The sequence below is a fragment of the Aulonocara sp. 'chitande type north' Nkhata Bay genome, linkage group LG9 (genome assembly GCF_057382095.1).
Source record: "Aulonocara sp. 'chitande type north' Nkhata Bay isolate Kocher_YH1m ecotype deep benthic linkage group LG9, A_spYH_male_GT1.1, whole genome shotgun sequence".
Taxonomy (NCBI): domain Eukaryota; kingdom Metazoa; phylum Chordata; class Actinopteri; order Cichliformes; family Cichlidae; genus Aulonocara; species Aulonocara sp. 'chitande type north' Nkhata Bay.
Genome location: NC_141352.1, coordinates 8,241,040 through 8,263,089, shown reverse-complemented (window position 1 = coordinate 8,263,089; position 22,050 = coordinate 8,241,040). Strand labels below are relative to the sequence as shown.

The 22,050-nt window shown below is 46.7% G+C and overlaps 2 protein-coding genes across 2 annotated transcripts; one reads left to right on the top strand and one right to left on the bottom strand.

The window, feature by feature from the left end:
* The first annotated feature begins 3,020 nt into the window (after positions 1-3,020).
* cavin4b (caveolae associated protein 4b) lies at positions 3,021-12,107 on the top strand. The gene is made up of 2 exons (XM_086305545.1): positions 3,021-3,954; positions 7,511-12,107. The coding sequence occupies exons 1-2, from the start codon at positions 3,592-3,594 to the stop codon at positions 8,087-8,089; spliced, it is 942 nt and encodes a 313-aa protein (XP_086161671.1). The 5' UTR covers positions 3,021-3,591; the 3' UTR covers positions 8,090-12,107.
* A 219-nt stretch (positions 12,108-12,326) lies between these two features.
* On the bottom strand, positions 12,327-20,930 carry LOC147321552 (dynein axonemal heavy chain 5-like). The gene is made up of 22 exons (XM_086305397.1): positions 20,739-20,930; positions 20,495-20,599; positions 19,897-20,010; positions 19,639-19,815; positions 19,219-19,413; positions 18,988-19,143; positions 18,730-18,912; positions 18,260-18,430; positions 17,220-17,471; positions 17,002-17,128; positions 16,651-16,922; positions 16,418-16,582; positions 15,900-16,117; positions 15,717-15,772; positions 15,501-15,622; positions 15,233-15,383; positions 14,906-15,105; positions 14,635-14,823; positions 13,913-14,045; positions 13,576-13,784; positions 13,279-13,500; positions 12,327-12,999 (listed from the first exon to the last, which is right to left on the bottom strand). The coding sequence occupies exons 1-22, from the start codon at positions 20,928-20,930 to the stop codon at positions 12,766-12,768; spliced, it is 3,843 nt and encodes a 1,280-aa protein (XP_086161523.1). The 3' UTR covers positions 12,327-12,765.
* Between the last annotated feature and the right edge of the window lie 1,120 nt (positions 20,931-22,050).

Genomic DNA, 22,050 nt, shown 5'->3' with positions numbered 1-22,050 from the left:
ATATGGGTATGACAGTGCGACAGCATGAATAAAGTCTAAATGAGCGTCTGAAGACGTGCTACCGAGTGAAGAAGCCGAACACGTGGCCAGCACAGGGAGGATGCTCTGAATCTGAAATATAAAACTGAAGTGGGCTCTCGGCTGATTCCACATCCTGGATCTCAGCCGGCCACATGGATGCAGCAGAGACCCCGACGAGTCCGCTTCATCCGCAGCTGTAACAGTCAGTGACGCTTCAGGTGGAGCACCTCAGCGAGCTGAAAGTCCGCCATGTTGGACCCATCGATTATCGTGTAGCCTGACCAGCGAGGCTCCAGAACACAGCGCTTCCTGCTGTATGAACGGTTTCCCAGCCTCTCGTCAGGGCTTCAGCTTATTTATGACCCGTGCTAAGAAGGAGCCGGACAGAACAACAGTTCTTCAGGTTTCCGAAGGCCTTCCAGGGTCTTTGAACATTGGCCAGTTTCTCACCATTTTTCCGGTCCTTCTACCTAACGATTTTCAGAGGTTCCAAGCTGCACATCTGCTCCAGCCTGAACCTCGAGCTGGGCCGGTGGCAGGTTTCAAACTCCTTCCTATCTCATCTCAAGTGTTTTTACTTCACATTAAATTTTGACACCTTTGAGAGGCGAAAACCAAGCGCGCCCGGTGGCTGATGAAGCCTTCGTGTCTTCTGCAGGGAGGTGCGGTTAAATATAGCAGTGATGGCAGGATAATTATAGGCAGCAGCTGGTGGAGAGCTTTCAGACAGCGGGGAGTCCCCTTCTGTCTTCACCTGATTCTGGCCCACCTCCCTCATTCTCTGTTTTCTTCTTGAAGGTTAGAGTAATGATGGGTTGCATGTTAGAGCTTTGAACGCTCTTCTTTCTTTTTTGGTGAGGTCGGGCTACGATTGGAAAGGGTTCAAAAGCAGGAGCTGGATTATGTTTCCGATCTTTGTATGTTCACAGATGTTAAGAGAAAATCAGAAAGCTCAGACCACCAATGATTATGAGTGGTTTTACTTCATCCTGCTGAACCTTACACAACAAAATGCCATGAAACAGATGTCAGAAGTTACTACCACCATGTGTGCTTCTGTGCAGAAGTCGTGAACCACGCCTAATTTCTTTAAACTCCACCATTTTCAGAGGAAGGGCTTTTGGGTTTGTTGAACCACTACATCTGACCTATGAATCTTTCAGGCAGAAGAAGACTCCTAATTCAAGAAATGAACCAGTGTTGTGTCCTAACATAACAGATGACTAACCAAAGAGCCGAGTTTTGTATCTTTAAGCTCAAAAGCAGGTCACAAACAAAACATTTGTTTTGTTTTTCATTTTTAAATGGACATAAAATTGTATTTTTGCACCAACAAGGTGACTCCCAAAGAGCTGTTGGCTGGAAACTTGGCATATGGCGTGCAGTGTATCCTACTCTGAGAAAACTGTACAGAAGAAGAAGTGCGAGGCCTTCAGCTGCAGGTCAGTCAGAGGTGTTGGAGATCTTTGATAAACTGATGAATTATAAACTCAGAAAAGTTACATCAGAATCTGAGCCACCATTCGGGAACATCTGGAGACATCTGATTATCAGCAGCTTCGTGTTTCAGCATGATACTGAGCCAAACACACGGCCAGTGCAGTGAAAGCACATCTGGATAGAAACAGACAGAGGAACTCTGTCAGTCATGGATCGGCCTCCCCGGAGCCGGACGCCAGCATGACTGAAGTGGTAACTTACAGAGATGACAGAGTTCAGACTGAGCTGAAGAATAAAGGTGTTCATAAAGAATACTGACTTTTAAGCATCAAGGTAGAATTACTACAAACTCTGTTTTTGCCTTAGACACTATTTTTCCATGTATGCTTGCATGTTTGCAATAAATCACTGCATTTATTTCCCATTTTTCCTAAAGTAAATGTCCAAACATGCCCATAAGTGTTTCCTCTTCCTTCTTCCCTTTGTCATTTTATCAAGAATTCCCCGCTCGACCTCTCTAGGATCGTCTTTTTATTCACTATCATCGCAGCAATTAGCCGCAGTTGTCAGACTGTCAACCAAGTATATGTTTGTACCTGGAAGACTCAAGCTGAACTTCTAGGAAGACCAGTATGTTACTGCTAACTTATGGGTTTAGTGGGCAAGCTGGACCATTAAGCACAGGTGGTGGTTTTGCAAACATTGTGATAAATTAGCTAACTGGCAAAGGCTACATGCTATGTGCTAACTGTAGGTGCCAGCTACAACTCAGTGGGTGACATCAGATTATAATATGAATGAAAAAGAATACATCTGTGGTTCTGTTGGGCTGGTTCAAACTTTAGCTTTGTAAGAGTTTAATACAGTAAAGCAGAAACTCCGGCACCCAGACGAGTATAACTGAACCTATCAAGAAGTATTAAGTGTTATAAAACAACAATACTAAGTGTTTCTGCCTCCTGTCACAGTTCGATCGTGCCTCTGCGTTCCCACTGAACACTTCTTCATGCTCCTACTAAAATCTGGCGTTTGAAAATTAGCATGTGAGATAGCAGAGCTTGACATGATTTTAAAATGTGTTCACTTTGACTGAAAGTTAGCTCAGCCTATCACAACGTGATGTTGACTGCTTGCTCCTCCCATCTCTTGCTCCACTTCCTTATCCAAACGTGGACTACCGGGCTCAAGTCAAGAACAAAGATGGCAGTGAAGGCGAGTGTTAGCATCATGAATGCTCATTTGGAAGCCTGGGGTGCCAAAAACGTCTAAACCTGGAGGGAGGGATTAAGACAGAACAAGTGAAAAGGTGATGGGGGATAGATGGATGTGGAGAAATAGATGGGAGGGGGTTTCCATTCCTTTTAATATGCTCACGTCCCAAAGAAGCACAGGGAGTCACTTTACCCTCGCTGTATTTTTAGCAGCCGAGAACACAGAGAGAAGCTGGGATCCATGTCACTCTTTATCTCTCTCGCTCATTAACACATGCATTCCCGTAATATCCATTTCCACTTAAAAATCCTCTGATTGATGGAAAGTTTTGGCTAGTTCGGTGTTCCTCAGGGCCTCAACGTGACTTACCAAGTCAGATCAACGTGATCCTCACTGCTCTGTAACGTCTCACAGTCTGGGTGCATTTAAACTGCAGCTATGATACTGACTAAAGAGGATTTTAGCTCCGGTCCACCTTCCGCTTTAACGCTCCCACTGCATTTTAGCTCATCTCTTTTTAGCCTCCCTCCGTCCCTCCTCTTGACTCCGATCACCCCCACCCCCCTCCCTTTCTCTCCCAGTAGGGTGGAGTCTATGAGTTGATCTGAACAGTTTCAGGGTCACCCTCCAGTCGTAGAGGGGTGATCTGGTCCTCCTGTCCTCCTGCTTTCTTTAATTTTCCTTTCTGAGGTCTTCCTTTGGATATTCCCAGTGTTTCGACGGTCATCCTCGAATTCATATCTTTGTTCTTCACATCTTTCAAATTTCACTCTTAACTGGAGTACATTTTACTGGAGTTTGCCTGTCCAAGTCATCCTCCTCTTCCTCATTACTTTGTTCCTTTTATCTCTGGATCACTGGACACAAACAGTCGATCGACCAAGCAACGAGAATATTACCAGCAACCAAGCAGCAAGAATGACCGATAAACCGGGGATGACGACTGGTGGCGGAGATGATGCGGGTAGCATCATGGCATTGCTGGAACGCGTGGCGGGCCTCATGGACAGCGTCCAGGTCACACAGCAGCGCATGGAGGAGCGTCAGCTTGAGCTGGAGAGCACGGTCAAAACCATCCAGGCCGACGTTGTCAAACTGACCAATGAGCACGCCAACACCAGCTCTACCGTCGACCGGCTGCTGGAGAAAACACGGAAGGTCAGCCGGCACATCAAGGATGTCAGGGTGCGTGTGGAGAACCAGAACATCAGGGTCAAGAAGGTGGAGGCCACTCAGGGTGACCTCCTCGCCAAGAACAAGTTCAGGGTGGTCATTTATCAGGTAAGACTCTCACGCGTTCTCTGTATCAGAAAGTTCTTGTTCTTAATATGCTTCATGGATCAAGGAATGTTGGAAACAGTCCTTCTGGACATCCAACCAAGGGATTACTGATGTAGTTCTTCTTGTTTGAAGATCAGTGGATGGTTGATTCAGTAGATCTGAAATGACAAACCCAAACAAAATCAGCAGTTGTCAACAGTCAACACCAGCAAAACCAATTCCAATAATAAAGATATAATTTGGAGCTACCAGCCCGGGGGACTGGATTAGCCTCTGTCACTGTTCTGTGTCTAAAGGTGGCCTGGTGAAATGCTCCTACCATACAGCACCAGTGCAGTTAGCATTGTTTTATCAGCACAAAGAATCCTAAATCTTAGAAAGAGGACTTTCTTTTATGTCTTTATTAAGAAGCCAGAGTAATGGATTGGCTCACTTTGGGGTTCTGTGGGGTTTGAGCCTCTGCATCATTATTTTTTTTAGTCCACAGTAATCCTGGCAGCCGGTTTCATCAGGGGACAAACTGAACTTTTGGACTGTAGAAGTTAATAAGGCCAGCTGGTGTTTGACGAAAGACGACTGTAAAGGTGGATCCAGCTGGTTTATGTCTAAAATAGGCATTCGCTCACCTCCAGGTCTTTAATTCCAAGAAAAGTCCGAGGATGTTTTTATGAAGTACACAAACTGTTGATGGGCGGTGGTCACTGATGTTAAACTCAAAGTGAGCTGCAGTTGTGATCTTTACTGGAGTTTAACATGACTGTTGTGTTCTTTGAGAGCATGTTTGTGACCACCTCGTTTTGTTTTTATGTCACTGTTGATTCACATCTGAGTTATTTTAAGATTCACACCAGCCGATGAAAGTCTCAGTCTCAACCTCTGAGGTTTGAAATAGCAACAAGCACACCGGGATTCATTTTACTTCTTTGGCCTTCACAGTTAGCAGCTGGCAGCATGACAGTGACGCGGTTATTTTAGCCCTGGATAAGCTTCAGTGTGCTGAAAGGTTACCGCACAGACCTGAAGCTCACAGCAAGTCATGTACTTTAGAAAACTAAAGTAAAAGAGGACTGATTTCAGATTTGTATGCAGCTCACGTATTATTGATTTCAGATTATCATTATTATTATTAACAGTTATAAAAAGATTATTATTTATCTTTTTATAACTGAGTTGGGCAAAACTTTTACACAAAGACGAGCTGTTAAACCAGCAACGCTCAAAGATGCAAACACACATTTGTGAATTTTATGCAATAAAGAGACACTGATGCTTCGTTACACAATGAAACCTAATTCATCAAAGAGCATTGCTTTTAGTTCACTGTGTGAAGAATCAGCTGATTTAAGCACTTGTTAAACATTAAAACATTCACTTTAAGTGACGCAGTGAATTCAGCATTCAAGTTAGCATGTAAGCTAGTGCGGTGACTGCAGGGCGTGGTTCTGTTACTGCGTCAGGTTGCAGTCCCGTCAGTGAGGCCACACAGAAATGCAAACATCACGCCGTGTGGGATGGAAGCAGAAATAGGAAAGACTTCCATGCTTGTTTACGTTTTGTGAATTTTCACATTAACTCGAGTTTTTAGATCCTGTGATGCTACGTTCTCGGTTCTTAGACGAACGCTGATGTTTGGTGGTTGTGCTCATCCTGAAGCTCTCAGAGACTTAATGAGTGACGATCACACTCTGACTAAATAAACGACACTGTGACTGTGGAGTTCCCTCTCATGTAGAGCTGTGACTTTTACACAGCAGGCAGTCACATCCACCAAGGCCTCTTTAGGAAACACCTCCCAGCTGCTTCTTTTCCACAGCAGTAAGAAGAAAATGAAGCGTGTTGAGCTCACAGAGCTGCTGTACTGTAAGTGACTGAGCCAGCTGACTGCTGACAAACCAGGTTATTCTGAGTCTGCAGCTCCTCCATCTCCTAATATAGTTGTCTGCCCTCCCTCGTTCTCTCTGGCTATGAACCATTTCATTAGCTGCTGCCTGCTCCCAGTTAGACTGATGGAGGAAATCCTCCCAGTGGAAGCAAAAGCTGTGGGGACTCAGCACACAACCCATGTCAGGAGGTCAGATGGGCTCATAGCCTTCAACCCTCCATATTTGGCCCTTGCTCCTGCAGTCTGGCAGAGCAGAGAGGTCCCAGAGTTTCCTTTTTTTAACCACAAAGAATGAGTCAAATGGTTAAACTGTTTGCTGTTGGACGAGTCCATCCAGCTCAGGTTTCAGTCCTGGTCTCAGCTCAGGAAAGATGACCTCAGAAAGCTGCACACAGTCACTGCTGTGTGTTCAGCATCAAACAGCCTCACAGTCTGTTTGTGCACAGATGAACCCGACGACAGCAGGATGATCAGAGCGATTTAGAGGCTGAGTTTTTACCGTTCATTAGCTGCTTCCTGCTGTGAAGCTCAGCTCTGAGTGTGCTGTGTTCATCAGAGCTGTGGAAATGTCAGCTCAAACATATCAGGTGTCACATCTGTGATGCTTCTGTTAGCATGCTAACTACAAGTTAAGTAACAGGTTCATTTGGGTTTAACTGCAGGATTATTCACATTATTCAGACAAATAAGTCGAAGATGTCTGAGCAGTTTGGGAACAGAAACATTAAAAAATGTCGTGAAAAACATTTTTTACAACATCAAACAGACTGATGAGGAATAAACAGTGTGACGGCAATAACAGTGTTCGTGTAACTGATTAAAGTCGGCCAAATGTAAAAGCTGAATATAAAAAGAGTTTTCAGAATCTGAACATTTTGTAACATCAGTTCAGCTTTGATGTTTGTTTTTAAACCCTCCATAAGTAATCAGATTGGATTCCATGTTTCATGGATCATGTTGCTCATTAGATTCATTTCCATGTGATCTGCATTCAGTGAACGCGACATTTCAAAGTAACTTGAGCCCAACGTTTATGGATCCCATCGTCAAAGTATGAACTTCAGCTTCCTGAGACGACAGGATGGCAGCTCGGATTTCCTGATCGGCTCTTTTCCGCTCTGGTGTCCAAACTGCTGCACATGATGCTCACAGCACATCTACATCACTGCAGATCAACATTATAAACAGTCTCATCTGGACTGTTTTCATTGAGTTGATTGAACTGGAGGCTGGTTTAAGCAGCACACCTGCTGCTGGTGTTTGCTATGTGGGGTCAGACTGCAGGCTTACTGGGCAGCTCCCAGTATGAATGAGTGGGACTGTGGAGCTGTAGCTTCACTCTCTGCTTTTCTGCGTAACCTGATCTCAGAGTTACAGACAGATGCACGGCATGACGCAGCCTGGAGCTGAAAGCGATCCCGTGTTGCTCTGCGCTGCTAGCAGATATTAGCTTCCTGCAGGCGCGCGCTGAGCTGCAGAAACAGGTGCTGCAGGTTATTTCTGGATGCAGGATCACGGCCCAGCACAAGTCTGCATGACACACTTCATACAAAGACACAATTACATCTGACATCACTGCTGAACTTTGTCCACCAAAAGACATGGACCATTGAATCGGTTTGTTTTCAAGCTTGTTCTTTGCTCTCTCTCTCACTCTCTCTCTCTGTTTCTCAGGGTGACCAGGAGGTGAAATCTGTCGCCCCGGGAAACGAGCCAGAGGAGCCCAGCAGCAGCGGCGGGGCCCGGGCCAGTGCCGAGGTGGAGCCCGACAAGTTCGAGCTCCCTCCAGAGTCGGACGAGGAGTACATGGTGGTGGAGGAGGCCGACTCCTCGTCAGCCAGCCGCATAAAGAAGACGGGGCTGACGCGCATCGAGAGCTTCAAAGCCACCTTCTCCAAGGAGAACATGAGCAAGACCCGCGAGAACCTGGGCACCAAGGTGAACAAACTCGGCGAGCGCATCGTGACGGCCGAGAGGCGCGAGAAGATCCGCCAGTCCGGCGAAAGGCTGAAGCAGTCGGGAGAGAAGCTGAAGGACACCATCACCAAGAGTGTCCCAGCCAAGCTCAACCTGAAGAAGGAGAGGACTGTGGCAGAGGGCCAGGAGGGAGCCGAGGGCGTCACGGAAGGAGCTCTGCCCGTCCCTCCTCCCAAGGGCCGCAAGACCAGCCCTCACGCTGCCAGGCCGGCCGAAGACGAGGGCAGAGCGGAGGGATCTGAGGTGCCGATGTACGACATGAAGCAGCTGTCCTAAAACCAGATCTGCGCCCTTTCTTTGGACTTCTGAGACACACTGAGAGGAAGGTTTTTGGGTAGCTGTACAAGAATAAATGATTCATTAAAAAATAAAATAAAGATTATTTTGTGTTGAACACTTGAAGGAAGCGAGCAGAGAACAGATCCAATCAGACTGAACATCAAACCCGGCTCCTGAGAGCAAGTGTGCTTCTGGACATTTACCATCAAATCCCGAGTGAAGTTATTTTTCGGTCTCGTGTTCAATAAACAGTGAGCTGGGAAAACTGAAGAACAGACTTCAGACGTTCCCTGCAGAGTTTCTGCTGCTCGGTCGTCTGCATGTTGCTGAGACTGAGCTGATGATGAAGCTGTGATGCAGGGCTCTAGAGTGCGACCAAATTTTTCAGTGGTGCGACTAAAAATAAATATTTGGTCGCACAGGTGCGACCAACTGTTCCGGTAACAAAAAAAAAATCTCTGTAACTCTCCGTGTGGTCAACAACAGACACACATTATGCCCCTATCGTGGACTAAACCAATCAGAGATAGTCAGGGGCGGGACCTCTCTAATTGGCCGTGGTCCAGTTGAAAGTGCAGGTGGAAGAGAGGTGAGTAGCTTGAATAAAGCGATATCAATTCATTAACGGATTCCACACAAAGACCCAAACACGGAGCGGACCCAACACATCAGAATCAGCTTCGTCTTTCTCGGCTTTCTCACCCGACGGCCTGAACACGGACACGCTGTCGGAGCTTAGCGATTCTTCGGGTCCGCGCTGTGTTTACGTCTTTTTGCGCTGATTCTGAGCTGCAGGTTTTGCCTCTCTCCAACCAAAATTCACCGAGCCAGCAGCAAAAGAAGCAGCAAACTGCGCTTCACATTTGATCAATGTCGTCATGAATTCCCTCTGACTTTTGCTGTTTTGCTTCCACCACGATAAAAATCACACTTCCTGCACAGCTCTCTCTCTCTCTGTACTTCAGGAACAGTTTCCCGTCTCAAATCTGTTTTCTGCATTATTCATTCGCTTATTACCCACCAGTCTAGCGTTGTTTACAGCGCTTTTTCTTTTTTCACTTAAATGACCTCGGACAAGAAAGCCTAATTTCTGCTGTTCAATACTGAAGAAATTTAAATTTCTTAAAATTATGCAAAATTGCAGAATATTTTTAAGGTTATCTGCTATAAAAAGCCAGACCAGGAAAATCTCCTTCATGTTTTCCTGTGTTTTATTCTCAGTTACTTTCACACAAAGGCATCTGCTGTGATTTTCACAATTCTGATGAAGTCTCATGTGTATCAGTACTGATAAATGATCAGAATTATAATATTTCTGACTGTCTGAGGCTAAATTGAATCAAATCAGGACTTTGAGAACCGGAATTGAATGGATTATAGAAATCAGTGATGATACTCAGCCCTAGTGAGCAGCCTAGGCCTGAGAGAAGTGGATGTACTGTAGCTGTGGGTAATAAGAAAAGATGAAAAGAACTATTGATAACTTTTTTGTTAAGTTAAGGCCTGATCTGTCTGAAATTCATAGCCAGTGCTCTGACACGGTGCCATCAATATTTGAATGCTGAAAAAGCACAGTGTATCCAGAAAACACATTATATGCTGCAGTAAATGCACTGCCCAAGTGTCCCCTCTCCCCACGGCCTTTCAGCAGCAGACAGCAGCAAACAGGTCGTCAGAGGAGGCCAAGATGATGATTATGTTTTTAACATTTTCTACAATATTGACAAAGCACTTTAAGCACAAGTTTGTTAGTTAATAATTTAGAAATTAATATTGTCTGTATGGACTTCCCCCCCCAAAGAAAGTGCACATGTAAAACTGCGGTGTTAAGCGATGCGGTTGAAAAATTTGAGTGCGCCTAACTTTTGTGCCGGTACGCCTAAATTTTTAAAGTTAGGTGTACCGGTGCGCCCATGTCAAAAAGTTAGTCTAGAGCCCTGTGATGGGTTTATGGCACGTTTGGTTCTGGAGAAGAGTTTTGCTGTCGGTGCAGGTGAAATGATCAGAGGTTACAGCCTCTGGTTAAAGTGGAGGCAGCGATCAGGACGGCTGAGCAGCAGAGGTCTCGAGGGTCCTAAAGTGTAAAAGCACACAAAGATCACAGAATGGGATCATCCACACAACACTAACATCTAAATCCACGGCAGGAACTCTTCCAGTGTCCTGAAAAATCTGCGATGCTGAGATTAAAATCTGTCTGCTCATCTTAATGCAACATTTACTAAAGTCTGGTAGAAGTTTTACTGATTTCCAGTCACTTAGCAGACGTGTGGATAGGTGGTGGGTTGTAGAGCAGACTGAAAGCTTTAAGTTCATCCTCTGATTAAAAACAGATACAGGAAGTATAATGCTGGTGTAAGACAGGAAACAGCAACACGGCAGCCATCTTTTTCCTCCCATGATGACCAGTGTCCCAGCAGAAGCTGGGGTTTGTTAGATCCTGTTGGATCCAGAGGAAACAGGCTGAAAGAGTCGATCGGGGGGATCATGGTTTTATTATGTGCTCGTTATGATTGAAGCTCTGGTTGTGTGTTAGAGACCTGCAGATTCCTCCACTCTGCCTCCTCCTCTGCAGGAATCAGCCTCTTGGCTGGTTTTATTCACCAACGTGAATAAAAGCATCAAACTAATCCAAGTTCATTGTGAAAAGCCTGAAAATGGAGGAATAAATCTGTCAGTTACCGTATAAAGTTTGAGTTTGTCAGTGTTTTACACAGAGACGCTCGTCAGATGTTGAATGTTTAGCATGAATGTTCCACATCTGGAGAAACCTTCAAGATTAAAGCCAGTGAAAAGTGAAGAGTTTCTGCAGCAGCCGCACTTCCTGCAAACGTGTTCTTTCAAAATAAAGTGAAAAGTCTAAAATTATATTCACGACAGGTTTAAAGGTGGTCACATGGTTTTAGTGGAATGCCTACGTGGGCGCGTCCGAGTGATTTTGACTCAGATTCGTGCAGCGTGGAGCAGTAAACACTTGTTTTTGTTCATCTGGACTCATGAATGATTCCAGTTAGCACATTTCCAGCCAATGAAACGTAACTACAGATGAAGACAAACACATTTAAGCTGCCTGACTCTCGAGTGCGGCTGCATGCTCCCATTTTCAGTCTGTTTTAGTTTTCAGTTTAGAGGAACGCTGCAAACTCACACAAACTTCTTTCTTGTGAGGTTTTGTTGGCAGACTGATAAAAGCAGCAGCAGCTGGTGTTTGATGAGCAGACGTGTGTTTCCTGTTCTGTAATAATCAGCTTGTTACCATCACATAATGAACTCAGCCGTGACCAGTGAGGCCGTCCTTGTGCGGTTCTCTGGCGCTGATTCTGACTGTGACCTTCACCTCTGCAGGGTCGCCTCTGCTCGTGGCTGAGCTCGTCAAAATAAGAGCTTCTTCATTTCTGTTGGTGAAGAGGAGTCTGCTCTTCTTCACCAACAGGAAGTGAAACATTTCTCACTGATTCTGAAATCTTCACTTGTCTCACAAATTCACAGTAACACACACACACGGTTGTGTTTTCATATTCTTGTGGGGACATCTATTTGACATCATGCTCTCCTCAGCCTTTTACTCTAACCATTAAGACTGAATGCCTAACCCTGACCTGACTGTCCCTGACACTGAAACCACATCCTGAGTCCCAAAAATGTCTTCAAACTTGTGGGGACGGGCATGTTGGTCCCCACAAAGACATGTAAACGTGTACACCCACACACACATAGACATTAGTGACCTCACAGGTTCATGTTTGGGGCTTTTAGCATCTTTGTGTGTCGCTCAGATTTAATTCACTCTTGTTTTGAGGTTTTGTGCCTTTTTGTTTCATTCTTTGTGCGTTTATTTTCTCTTTAAGCCTTTCAGGACTCGTGCTGTCGGCTTTTTCCTGCTGTGTTATTAGTATTTTTAATTTCTAAACTTCTTCTAAAAGAAGGACCGATGGAACATTTATGTGAAAATAAACATGATCATTTAATGTTTTTGTCAATCATTAAAAAATAAATCCTGGTCTTTCATTTTGCTGCTGCGTTGTTCACAGAAACACATATTTTCCTGTTTCTTTCTGTTTGTGCGTTTTGCCTGTTTAGCGCTGCTGAGCAGGAAAACCCAGACGAACAAAAACCTCTTTTAAGTAAATGTTTGAGTCACTTTGGCTCTGAACTGTAAAAAACTGCAGACTGAACCAGATTTGAAGGCATCACAGGAACAGCCTCACATTCAAAACATGAAAGACAGGACTTTTATTTTGAAACACTCAGGAAATGACAGATGGAAAATTTTTTAATTAAAACAAATTATTATTTTATGCATTAAGTTCGTACAATCACCAGAACTGTGATGATCCTCACATCAGCTTTACTGTGTGAGGTCACATACAAAATCATTAATGTTACTATTATTATTATTATTATTATTATTATTATTATTATTATTATTATTATTATTATTATTATTATTATTATTATTAGAGACTTGCAGAGAGAAGCGGTGGAAACATTTTGATTTTCATAAATTTAACAGACTAAAAACCTACAAACATGTTTGGTGCTGAAGAAAAATGGAAACTATCAGAACATCAGAATAAAAAAGCTCAAACTGAAACTGTGGGGAGGTCTGAGTGAGACGCAGCAGAGCCCCACGGTCAGTGTCTGTCCGTGTCTGTGGAACAACAACGTTTGGATCACTTGCAGTCGCAGAGCAGCGCGGCGCCTCGCAGCGTCCAGTGCTCGGGCGGCTGCACGCTCCTCAGCTGCAGGGAGAAGATGAAGTTCAGGTCGGTGCGTCGAGGCTTCTTGTAGACGGGACACGAGTACAGGCTGACCGCCCCCCCGCCGCCAGGGGGACGCTTACTGTCGGCCATGTTGGCTGAGCTGACGGCGAAGACGTGGACCACAGGGAGGGGGGTGAAGAGGACCTGAGGGGCCAAGACAAACTTATTATTACTGAGCAAAAACAAAAATACTTTGATTTCATTTAGTTCCTAAATTTTAGTTTAGATTTAGTTTCTGAATCATTTAATAATTCATAATTTTTCATTAGATGAATCTTTAAAAACTCTTAAAATGTTTTTATGTTAATTTACAAAAAAATACAGAAACAGTAAAACGTTGGACTTTTGAACACTGAAGTTTTTTAAAGCTTCAGTTTATTATTTTAATTTAAGTAAAAAAACACTGATTTTAAAAAGACAAACTTTGGGCGGAGCCTCAACGAGTTTGGCGCCACGTCTGTCCCATCCCGCTCCATCCAGAAAGAGGCCATAGATATAGACTCCACCCACATCTTCAGGGGGCGGAGCTGAGACGTCCTCCCTCATCATCTTGGTGACATCGTTGCTAAGGGTGACCGTGTCCAAGGCCCAGCCCCTGGACAGGTTGGAGCGTGTCGTCTCCTGGCGCATGGCGGTCAGGAAACCCTAAAGAAACAAAAAACATTCGGAAAGAAAACTGAAGAATTCCAAAACTCCAGATTTCCGGAACAACGAACCAACCTGCGGGTTGAAGAAGCCGGTGAGCCAGAACTGGTTGGGCCGGCCGGCGCTGATCCACGCGCTGAGCTGCTGGTTCCTCTCCAGCAGCTCGCTGAACCAGAAGCCGAGCGTGGCCGACGGCCAGCTGAGCCTCAGCCACAGGCGCGGGATCCGAGCATCGAACATGCTGTCGAGGGCGTCGCGCAGGTCTTCAGACATGATGATGGTCCCTGCAACGGCGGAAACACGAGTCACATCGAGCCTCAGTGAACAAGGTCAGTGAACGTGTGTGTGTGTGTGTGCGTGTGTGTGTGTGTGTGTGTGTGTGTGTGTGTGTGTGTGTGTGCGTGTGACTGACCATCGATGGCCAGTCTGAGGTCAGTGAGCGTGCTCCGTACGCTGCTGATGACACGCTGCATTCGGTCCAACTCCTGTCGGAGGAAGATGTTCATTGGCTGAAGAGGACCCATCTTCTGGAGTTGACCTTTGACCTTCAAAACACACAGAGACGTCATGTTTCTCCAGAGGACTCATGAACGTGTTCGTGTTTGATGGTTCAGAGATGCCAGATTCTGCTGATGATTTAAAGTCTGAATTCATCTAAAAGAATCAGACGCTGACAAATCTGCTGTCTGAAATCTATTCACTCGTTTCCATCATTCACTGGGCGACGGTCGGGGTTAGCAGCCGGGCTCTAGAGTACAACCACACTGTGCTTTGTCATATTTATCTCTGCATTCTTTTTCACTTCCTGTCAAAGTTCAATAATGTTAGCTTAGCATAAACATTAGAGACAGGAAACAGCTACCCCGGCTCGGTCCAAACGTACCCAAAGCTGCTCACCTGCATCTCTGACACTCGTGTATTAGTACACTGTTTGTTTGAGCTGCACAGAGCTGCGTGTGTTTCTTGAGCCTAACAAAGCTGCTTTGAACATGAGCACATTTTTGTTTTTAACTTGGCAGCTTGTTGCTTACACAGCAGCTCAGCTGTTTCCAGTATTCATGCTAAGCTAAGCTAGCTGGTGGGATTGTGTTCTTCGTCGAGTTTTGGGTCGGCCGTTCGGTGCTAAACAAGCACCTCATGTGGGATGTAGTCAGGTGGCAGCTTCTCCAGCATCTCATTGGCTAGTCTCTGCACGCTGGCCTCCCTGGTCTCCCCGGCCCCGCCTCCGGTGTCCTTCGGTTGGATGTTGATTATGGTGCTCAGCGTGTCATTCGCCAGGTTGGTCTGGTAGGTGATGTCAGCGTTGGGGTGGAGTCCAAACACCTGTAAACAGGAGAAATGTGACATGTGACTGGGCTAGTACTGCCTCAGTGTGGACGCGTCCCGTCTCTGAGCGTGCTCGGACCTCCGGTGAGTCGACCAGCGGCAGCCCCTCGATGTGCTGCAGGACCTCCTGGATGCTCTTGGCCTTGGCAGGGATGCTGTAGCCCTTAAAGAAGCAGAAAGCTTCACTGAAGGTGCTCTCACTGAACCAGACACGCGTGAACGTGTTGAGGAGCCGTTTGTCCAAGTCATCCGTCACCCGACCGCCATACTGGACTTCACCTGGAGAGCAGACGTGAAGAAAGAGTCAGGAAGATTTCTGGATACCTGGAGGGTTTGAGGTTTCTCTCATAATCTGATGGATGAAACGTTACGGTGGAAAGAACAGAGCAGGTTTAAAGAGACTGACCGAGCATGTAGCGCAGACAGCTCCAGTTCACGCCTCTCTTCACGTCCAGGTTGTCCAAGTGGTTCTGCACAAACTGGATGCTGGAGGTAAAATCTGCCTGGTTGAACTCGTAGGGGATGTTCCAGCCGAGCGGACCGAACTTACGACGCTCCTGATGGGATAAAGAAGAAGAAGGAGAAATGATAACATCAGAATGATCTTACAGGAGCTGTTTTCCACAAAGAAACGGTGGATTTATGAATCTGATCGTGTGGGTGTTGGCAGATACCTGCACGGTGGTGTGGAGGAAGGCCACAGCGTACAGCAGAGGCTTCCACTGAGGCAGGTTGCTGATCTCTAGCTGGTCCTGAGTGACACCATTAAAAGTCCTCTTCAGACCGGCTTTCATGCCTGATGCCGACAGATAAAATAAAATAAGTGGGAAAGTGAAAGACAGCGAAGGATCAATAAAAATTCACGAGTTCATCAGGATCACGTCTCCTACCAAGAGGAGGTTCATTGTTGAACTTGATGGAGGACTGAAGGAAGGTGATGGGGAACCTGCTCACAAACACAAACACAGTCAAGCAGCTCTGCTGGTTTAAGCTGAGACTAAATGTGCCGTAAAGTGAACCTGCAGAGGAGCCGCCAGGACTTAAAGCAGGACCTCAGACCTCGTCATTGTTACCTGGGGTGCACGTCGGTCGTCAGCCACACTCGGAAATCTTTGTGCACGCTCTCCGGCACGGCTGATGTGACCGTCTCCAGCAGCTCATCCAGGAAGTCCAGTCCCAGGTGGCAGTTCTGGAGGAGGAGCCAGCCGCCGTCCAGCATGCTGTTGGCCAATAGCCTGCGAGCGTGAACCTCTTGGCCCTGACCCATGGAGATGGGACGGCACGGCGCCCCCTGCAGCAAAAAAAATCTAATCTAGGCTTTAACAAAATAAATCAGTATTTTTCCTTAATTTGCTTTTGCTCCTGTACTTTCAGCAATTTTTCTATAAATACACAAAAATTATTTCTGTATTTTCTTGTGTACCCCGGTCATCTGCACTCTTTAGGTTTAAAGTAAATATCCGATCGTTTGCTTCAATAGGATTTATGACTATATTATTCGTACTTAGTATTAATTATTTCGGTAGTTTCCGATGTTTTTCCTTTTTATTACATCATCGTTCACCTCCGCCCTTTCACTACTCGCCCTCACCTTATTCTTGGCTAATCTCTCGATGTTCTCAGTCGGGTCGGAGCCCATCGACAGCAGACACACCATCGGCGTTCGGTTGTTGCTCTCTGCCAACATGGTGTCCAAGTCCAGGACCGTGCCTTCGGCGTACTGTTGGCCCAGAGAATCTGAGATGTAGCGCCGCGCCTGCAACCATCAGCTGTTAGCCTCCACATTAACCAGTCTGCTCTGTCAGATCAAATCAGCAGTCAGACCTGAGCGATGGTCCGGTCGGGGCACCAGCTCCGGATGAGCAGAAGCTTCCGGAAGGTGTCGAGCTTCTCCTCGTAGCCATCGGGCAGCGGGGCGTCTTCTGGCGCTGGATGGTCGAACCACGCTTTCCAGGTGCGCTCGTTCTGGTTCACCTGGTTCAGAATCTGGAAGAACGCAGGCAGGCTGGACAGCTGCACCAGGTTCAGCCAGGTCTGGTCCAGGATCCAGCGCCGTGGCTTCGATTCTACAGAGTTCAGGTCCAGAGAGGCTCCACCTACACCGAGAGAGAAACAACTTTCACTCTCAAAGGACTCTGGAGGATGCAGGAGAAGAAAGGAGGAGGAGAAGGTAACCTTTGATGAAGGTGAGCACCTCCACGTGCGAGATGATTCGGGCCTGCAGGTCAATCTTTAGAGCCAACAGCAGAGTGAAGAGCAGCTTGTGTTCCTCGTACAGACCTCTGGCTGTGTAACGGTACACCTGAGGGACAGACAAACATCCTGAACCTCCACTCGAGTGCACGTTACAGGAAAGAAAGGACAGCCCTGAGGTGTGCGCTGATGAGGAGCACCTGGTAAGTGAGGAAGCTGATGATGTTGCTAATGCGTTTGGAGGTGACCTGCGACCTGGCCGAGTTCTGCATGGACGAATCAAAAAGCCCGAGGAACTGCCACAGCGACGTCTGGTACATGACGTTCACCAGCGACATCTCCACAATCAGGAAGTAGAGGATGCTCCCCCTGGTGGCCACTGGCCGGTACTCCTCCCTGGCCTGGTTAATCTTCACCTCTGTCTCCGCGGCAACCGTCAGCTTCTCACTTACCTGGAAGATAAAAGGACTCAGACAGGACCTACAGCTGTGGGATACTTTTTGTCTGTGATTTGAACCGGGGGAACAAATCGTGGCAGGATCAGCCTGATGTTATTTGTATCTCACTGTAACTTTACTGTATAAAGAGCAAACATCTCCAACATGTCAGGAGTAGTTAGTCATTACAACAAGTGTTTGTGAACTAAAAATCAAGAATGTGGGATACTGTTCGTCCGTGATTTGAAGAGCCCAGCGCTGCTCCCACTTTTTTTTAATTCATTTATTTTATTTATAAAATTTATTTAATTTTATTCATACTGTGCCCCCCCCCCCCCCCCCCCGCAAGGGCTCTGCGCCTCCCCTATGGGGCGCCCCCCCCCCATTTTGTGACCCTTACAGCGGATTTATTCTTCACATTCCAGCTGCAGACTTTTATCCTTGGACGTTAATAGAGTGCAGCTGATGATTTTTAAATGTTTTCCTCGATGAACATTACAAACATGCATCAGACAATAACTTTTATCCTGTCTTCCTTCTCTCACCCCAACCGGTCGCAGCAGATGGCCCCGCCCCTCCCTGAGCCTGGTTCTGCTGGAGGTTTCTTCCTGTTAAAAGGGAGTTTTTCCTTCCCACTGTCGCCAAAGTGCTGCTCATAAGGGGTCATATGATTGTTGGGTTTTTCTCTGTATCTATGAAGCGCCTTGAGGTGACTTTTGTTGTGATTTGGCGCTATATAAATAAAATTGAATTGAATTGAATTGAATTGAATTAAGGAGACGCAGTGAAGGAGCAGCTGGTACCTCCTGAGCGGTGATCTTGGTGACGCTCAGCACCTCGATCAGAGACTGGTCCTCCACCAGCGAGCCCTGTGTGCTGGTGAGCCTGAACAGCAGGCTGTCCTCCAGCTCCTGCATCTTCCTCTTGTTGGACGTCACCTCCTCCAGGAGCTTCACTCGCTCTGCCTCCATCTCCTTCATCAGAACATGGGAATCATTTCAAAATGAGGGCAGGCATATTTAATCCACCTTCAGTTCAGTGCACAGAAACGTTATCTTTGTTCGTGGCCTGTTTGGCCTCCGCTGAGATGTTGGACGGACACGTGGGTTCAGACGTTCCCACCAACATAAAGCAGACAGCATGAGTGTGTGGTGTAAAACATCTTAATGTGGACGTGCCGAGCGCTACAATGGCCTTCAAACATACCGTAGGAAATGTAACTAGCTAACTCATTAACTACGTCACTGATTGGATAACTGGCGGGTGGAGTGACCTGCTTCTCCAGCAGGATGACCCGTCCCAGCAGCTGGTCCTCCAGGCCTCTCTGAGTGACGGTGAAGTCCACCACGGCCGTCCTGGCGCTGACCTCAGGGCTGTATGCTGGGTTGGCCATCTTGGTGGTAATGTAGAGCGTGAAGCCCTTCATTACATCCACCTCCTTGTCTCCAACCTTCACCTGCAGGAGGAGGAGAAACATCCGTTACTGTGTCTTCTTCCTCGTTTAGCCTCCGGTCCAGATCAGCTGTTTTACCTTGTAAGTGGAGCCAGACTTGATGTAGTTTTTGTCCAGTATGTTGTCCAGGACGGGGTCCAGTTCCTCACCAACATCCTCCAGCAGCAGGGGGCGCCCAAGAGACAGGCTGTCCTCCAGGTGGGAACGGAAGTATTTGTGGTTCAAAGACGTCACCTGAGCCACAGAAGAAGAAAATCACGAACAGTCAGCGAAGCGCTCGGACTTTGAGTCACGTGCTGACACTCTCACCTGCAGCTGCTGGTCTCGCTCTCTGTTCTGGATCCAGGTCTTGCCCTGGCCCTGGGGGTCTATCAGCAGCGGGTAGCGGGACGCCTTCGTCACCACGATGCCGTTCTGGATGGACAGGTCGTCGCTGGGTAAACCCTGCAGGTTCCACTCGCTCACTGTGGCGTTGTCCACCAGCAGACCAATCACGTTCAGCTCCTGCAGGAGAAACGGAGTTACATCATCAGCAGGTCAGAACGAGCTCGTTCAGCAGGGTTTGGTTCCTCGTGTTTAAGAACCAACAGAAACAAGGCGGCTGTGATGTGTTTCATCATCTGACCAATAATATGGCTGCTTTGTCTGAGCTGCAGGTATCTGTGTCTCTGGGACACACCCCTACTGTCTGTGGATTCTCTGTATAAATGTTCAGCTGTGACATCTTACGGGACTGAAGGGGAGGAGCTTCTCCTCCATCTCTTTCCTCCACAGCGTCAGCAGCAGGCTGCGGTACTCCTGGTTAAAGGGGCCGGCGTAGGACAGGAAGCCTGTGGCCAGAAGGACGTCCCCCACCAGGTGTTTGATCTGAGTCTGAAACCCCGCGCTGCTGTCGGTCCAACGGACCTGAGGCACAACAAGATGAGGTGTGAGATGAAGGAACGACAGACCAATGAACCGTTAGATGGATGAAAGGTAGAAGCTGACCTTTTCTCCTCCCAGGCCGTCGATCAGAGCGCGAGCGTTGGCCATCTTCCGGCGGCAGGCCTGGGCGTCATCCTCCAGGTCCTGCTTCTCCTTCATGGCAGCGTCGTAAAGCGCCTGAAGGTCCAGATCAGACACATTTACCAAACTTTAAACATAATGATCGATTAAAATGTTATCAGTGCAAAGAGAAGAGAGAGCCAAATGAGTGGAGACGAAAAACTAAAGTGTCCAAATGACTGAGCGAGTTTCACAAAGACAGATTTAACTGATAGCAAACTGCTGAACTACAGATGGTCACGATTCTCAGAAGGTTCAATACTCAATAAACCATAAAAACAACAAACCAGTGACCATGACGTTTGTATTTTCCCTCATTTCTTGTTACGGCTGCTGTTTAACCACCAAAACAGAGGAAGGCTGAAATGCTGCTGTGCACAGAAACTCTACAAGACTTTGAACCCAAATAAAACTGAAGAGAGTCGAAAACCTGCAGTGACAGTGAAACAGGAAACTGCCTCATGATTAGAGATTTGACTGACTTCAGTTCAGTCTTTATTAAAGACGACAGTCTGAGAGCGGGAACACAAACACACTTTACCTGCACCGCGTCCAGCTCCAGCTGTTTAGCATCCAGCTGTTCCTGAGCCTTAGTGAGTTCAGCCTGAGCCACCAGCAGACGGGCCTCCTGCATGGCCAGGTTAGCCTGCGCGCACACACACACACACACACACACACACACACACACACACACACACACACACACACGCACACAGACACACTATAATGAGCGCCTGTGTCAGGCTGGCTCCTGCTCTCATGGATACTGACAGCTCTGCGTTCACCTTCAGAGGAAGAACCTCCTTGTTGATGCTGAAGAAGTCGACCATGGCCTGAGTCCAGGAGCAGAGCCCCGCCACGTTCCCACAGATCCTCTTGGCCGTCTCCATGTTGTAGTCGTCCATGTGGAGGTAAGGAGCGAGCAGCTCCACCACCTCCTCTGTGATGGAGTCCTGCAGCACCGAGACGTCAAACATCACCTCAGTTCATGTGTTCATGAAATCTGCTCTCAGTGTAGATCTACCAACTTAGAATCATTTTACTGCAGCGGGATGTCTGTTTGGCTTCTTGCTGCATTTCCTGTCTTTATGTTTTATCACAATCATGTCAAAGTAAACAGAATTCAATTAAATTCAATTCAATTTTATTTATATAGCGCCAAATCACAACATAAGTCGCCTGAAGGCGCTTCATACATACAGAGAAAAACCCAACAATCATATGACCTCCTATGAGCAAGCATTTTGGCAACAGTGGGAAGGAAAAACTCCCCTTTAACAGGAAGAAACCTCCAGCAGAACCAGGCTCAGGGAGGGGCGGGGCCATCTGCTGCGACCGGTTGGGGTGAGAGAAGGAAGACAGGATAAAGACATGCTGTGGAAGAGAGACAGAGGTTAATAACAGATATGATTCAATGCAGAGAGGTCTGTTAACACATAGTGAGTGAGAAAGGTGACTGGAAAGGAAAAACTCAATGCATCATGGGAATCCCCCGGCAGCCTACGTCTATTGCAACATAACTAAGGGAGGATTCAGGGTCACCTGGTCCAGCCCTAACTATATGCTTTAGCAAAAAGGAAAGTTTGAAGCCTAATCTTAAAAGTAGAGATAGTGTCTGTCTCCTGAATCCAAACTGGAAGCTGGTTCCACAGAAGAGGGGCCTGAAAACTGAAGGCTCTGCCTCCCATTCTACTTTTAAATACTCTAGGAACAACAAGTAGGCCTGCAGAGCGAGAGCGGAGCGCTCTAATAGGGTGATATGGTACTACAAGGTCATTAAGATAAGATGGGGCCTGATTATTTAAGACCTTGTATGTGAGGAGCAGGATTTTGAATTCAATTCTGGATTTAACAGGAAGCCAATGAAGGGAAGCCAAAACAGGAGAAATATGCTCTCTTTCTAGTCCCTGTCAGGACTCTTGCTGCAGCATTTTGGATCAGCTGAAGGCTTTTCAGCGAGTTTTTAGGACATCCTGATAATAATGAATTACAGTCGTCCAGCCTGGAAGTAATAAATGCATGAACTAGTTTTTCAGCGTCACTCTGAGACAGGATATTTCTAATTTTAGAGATGTTGCACAAATGGAAGAAAGCAGT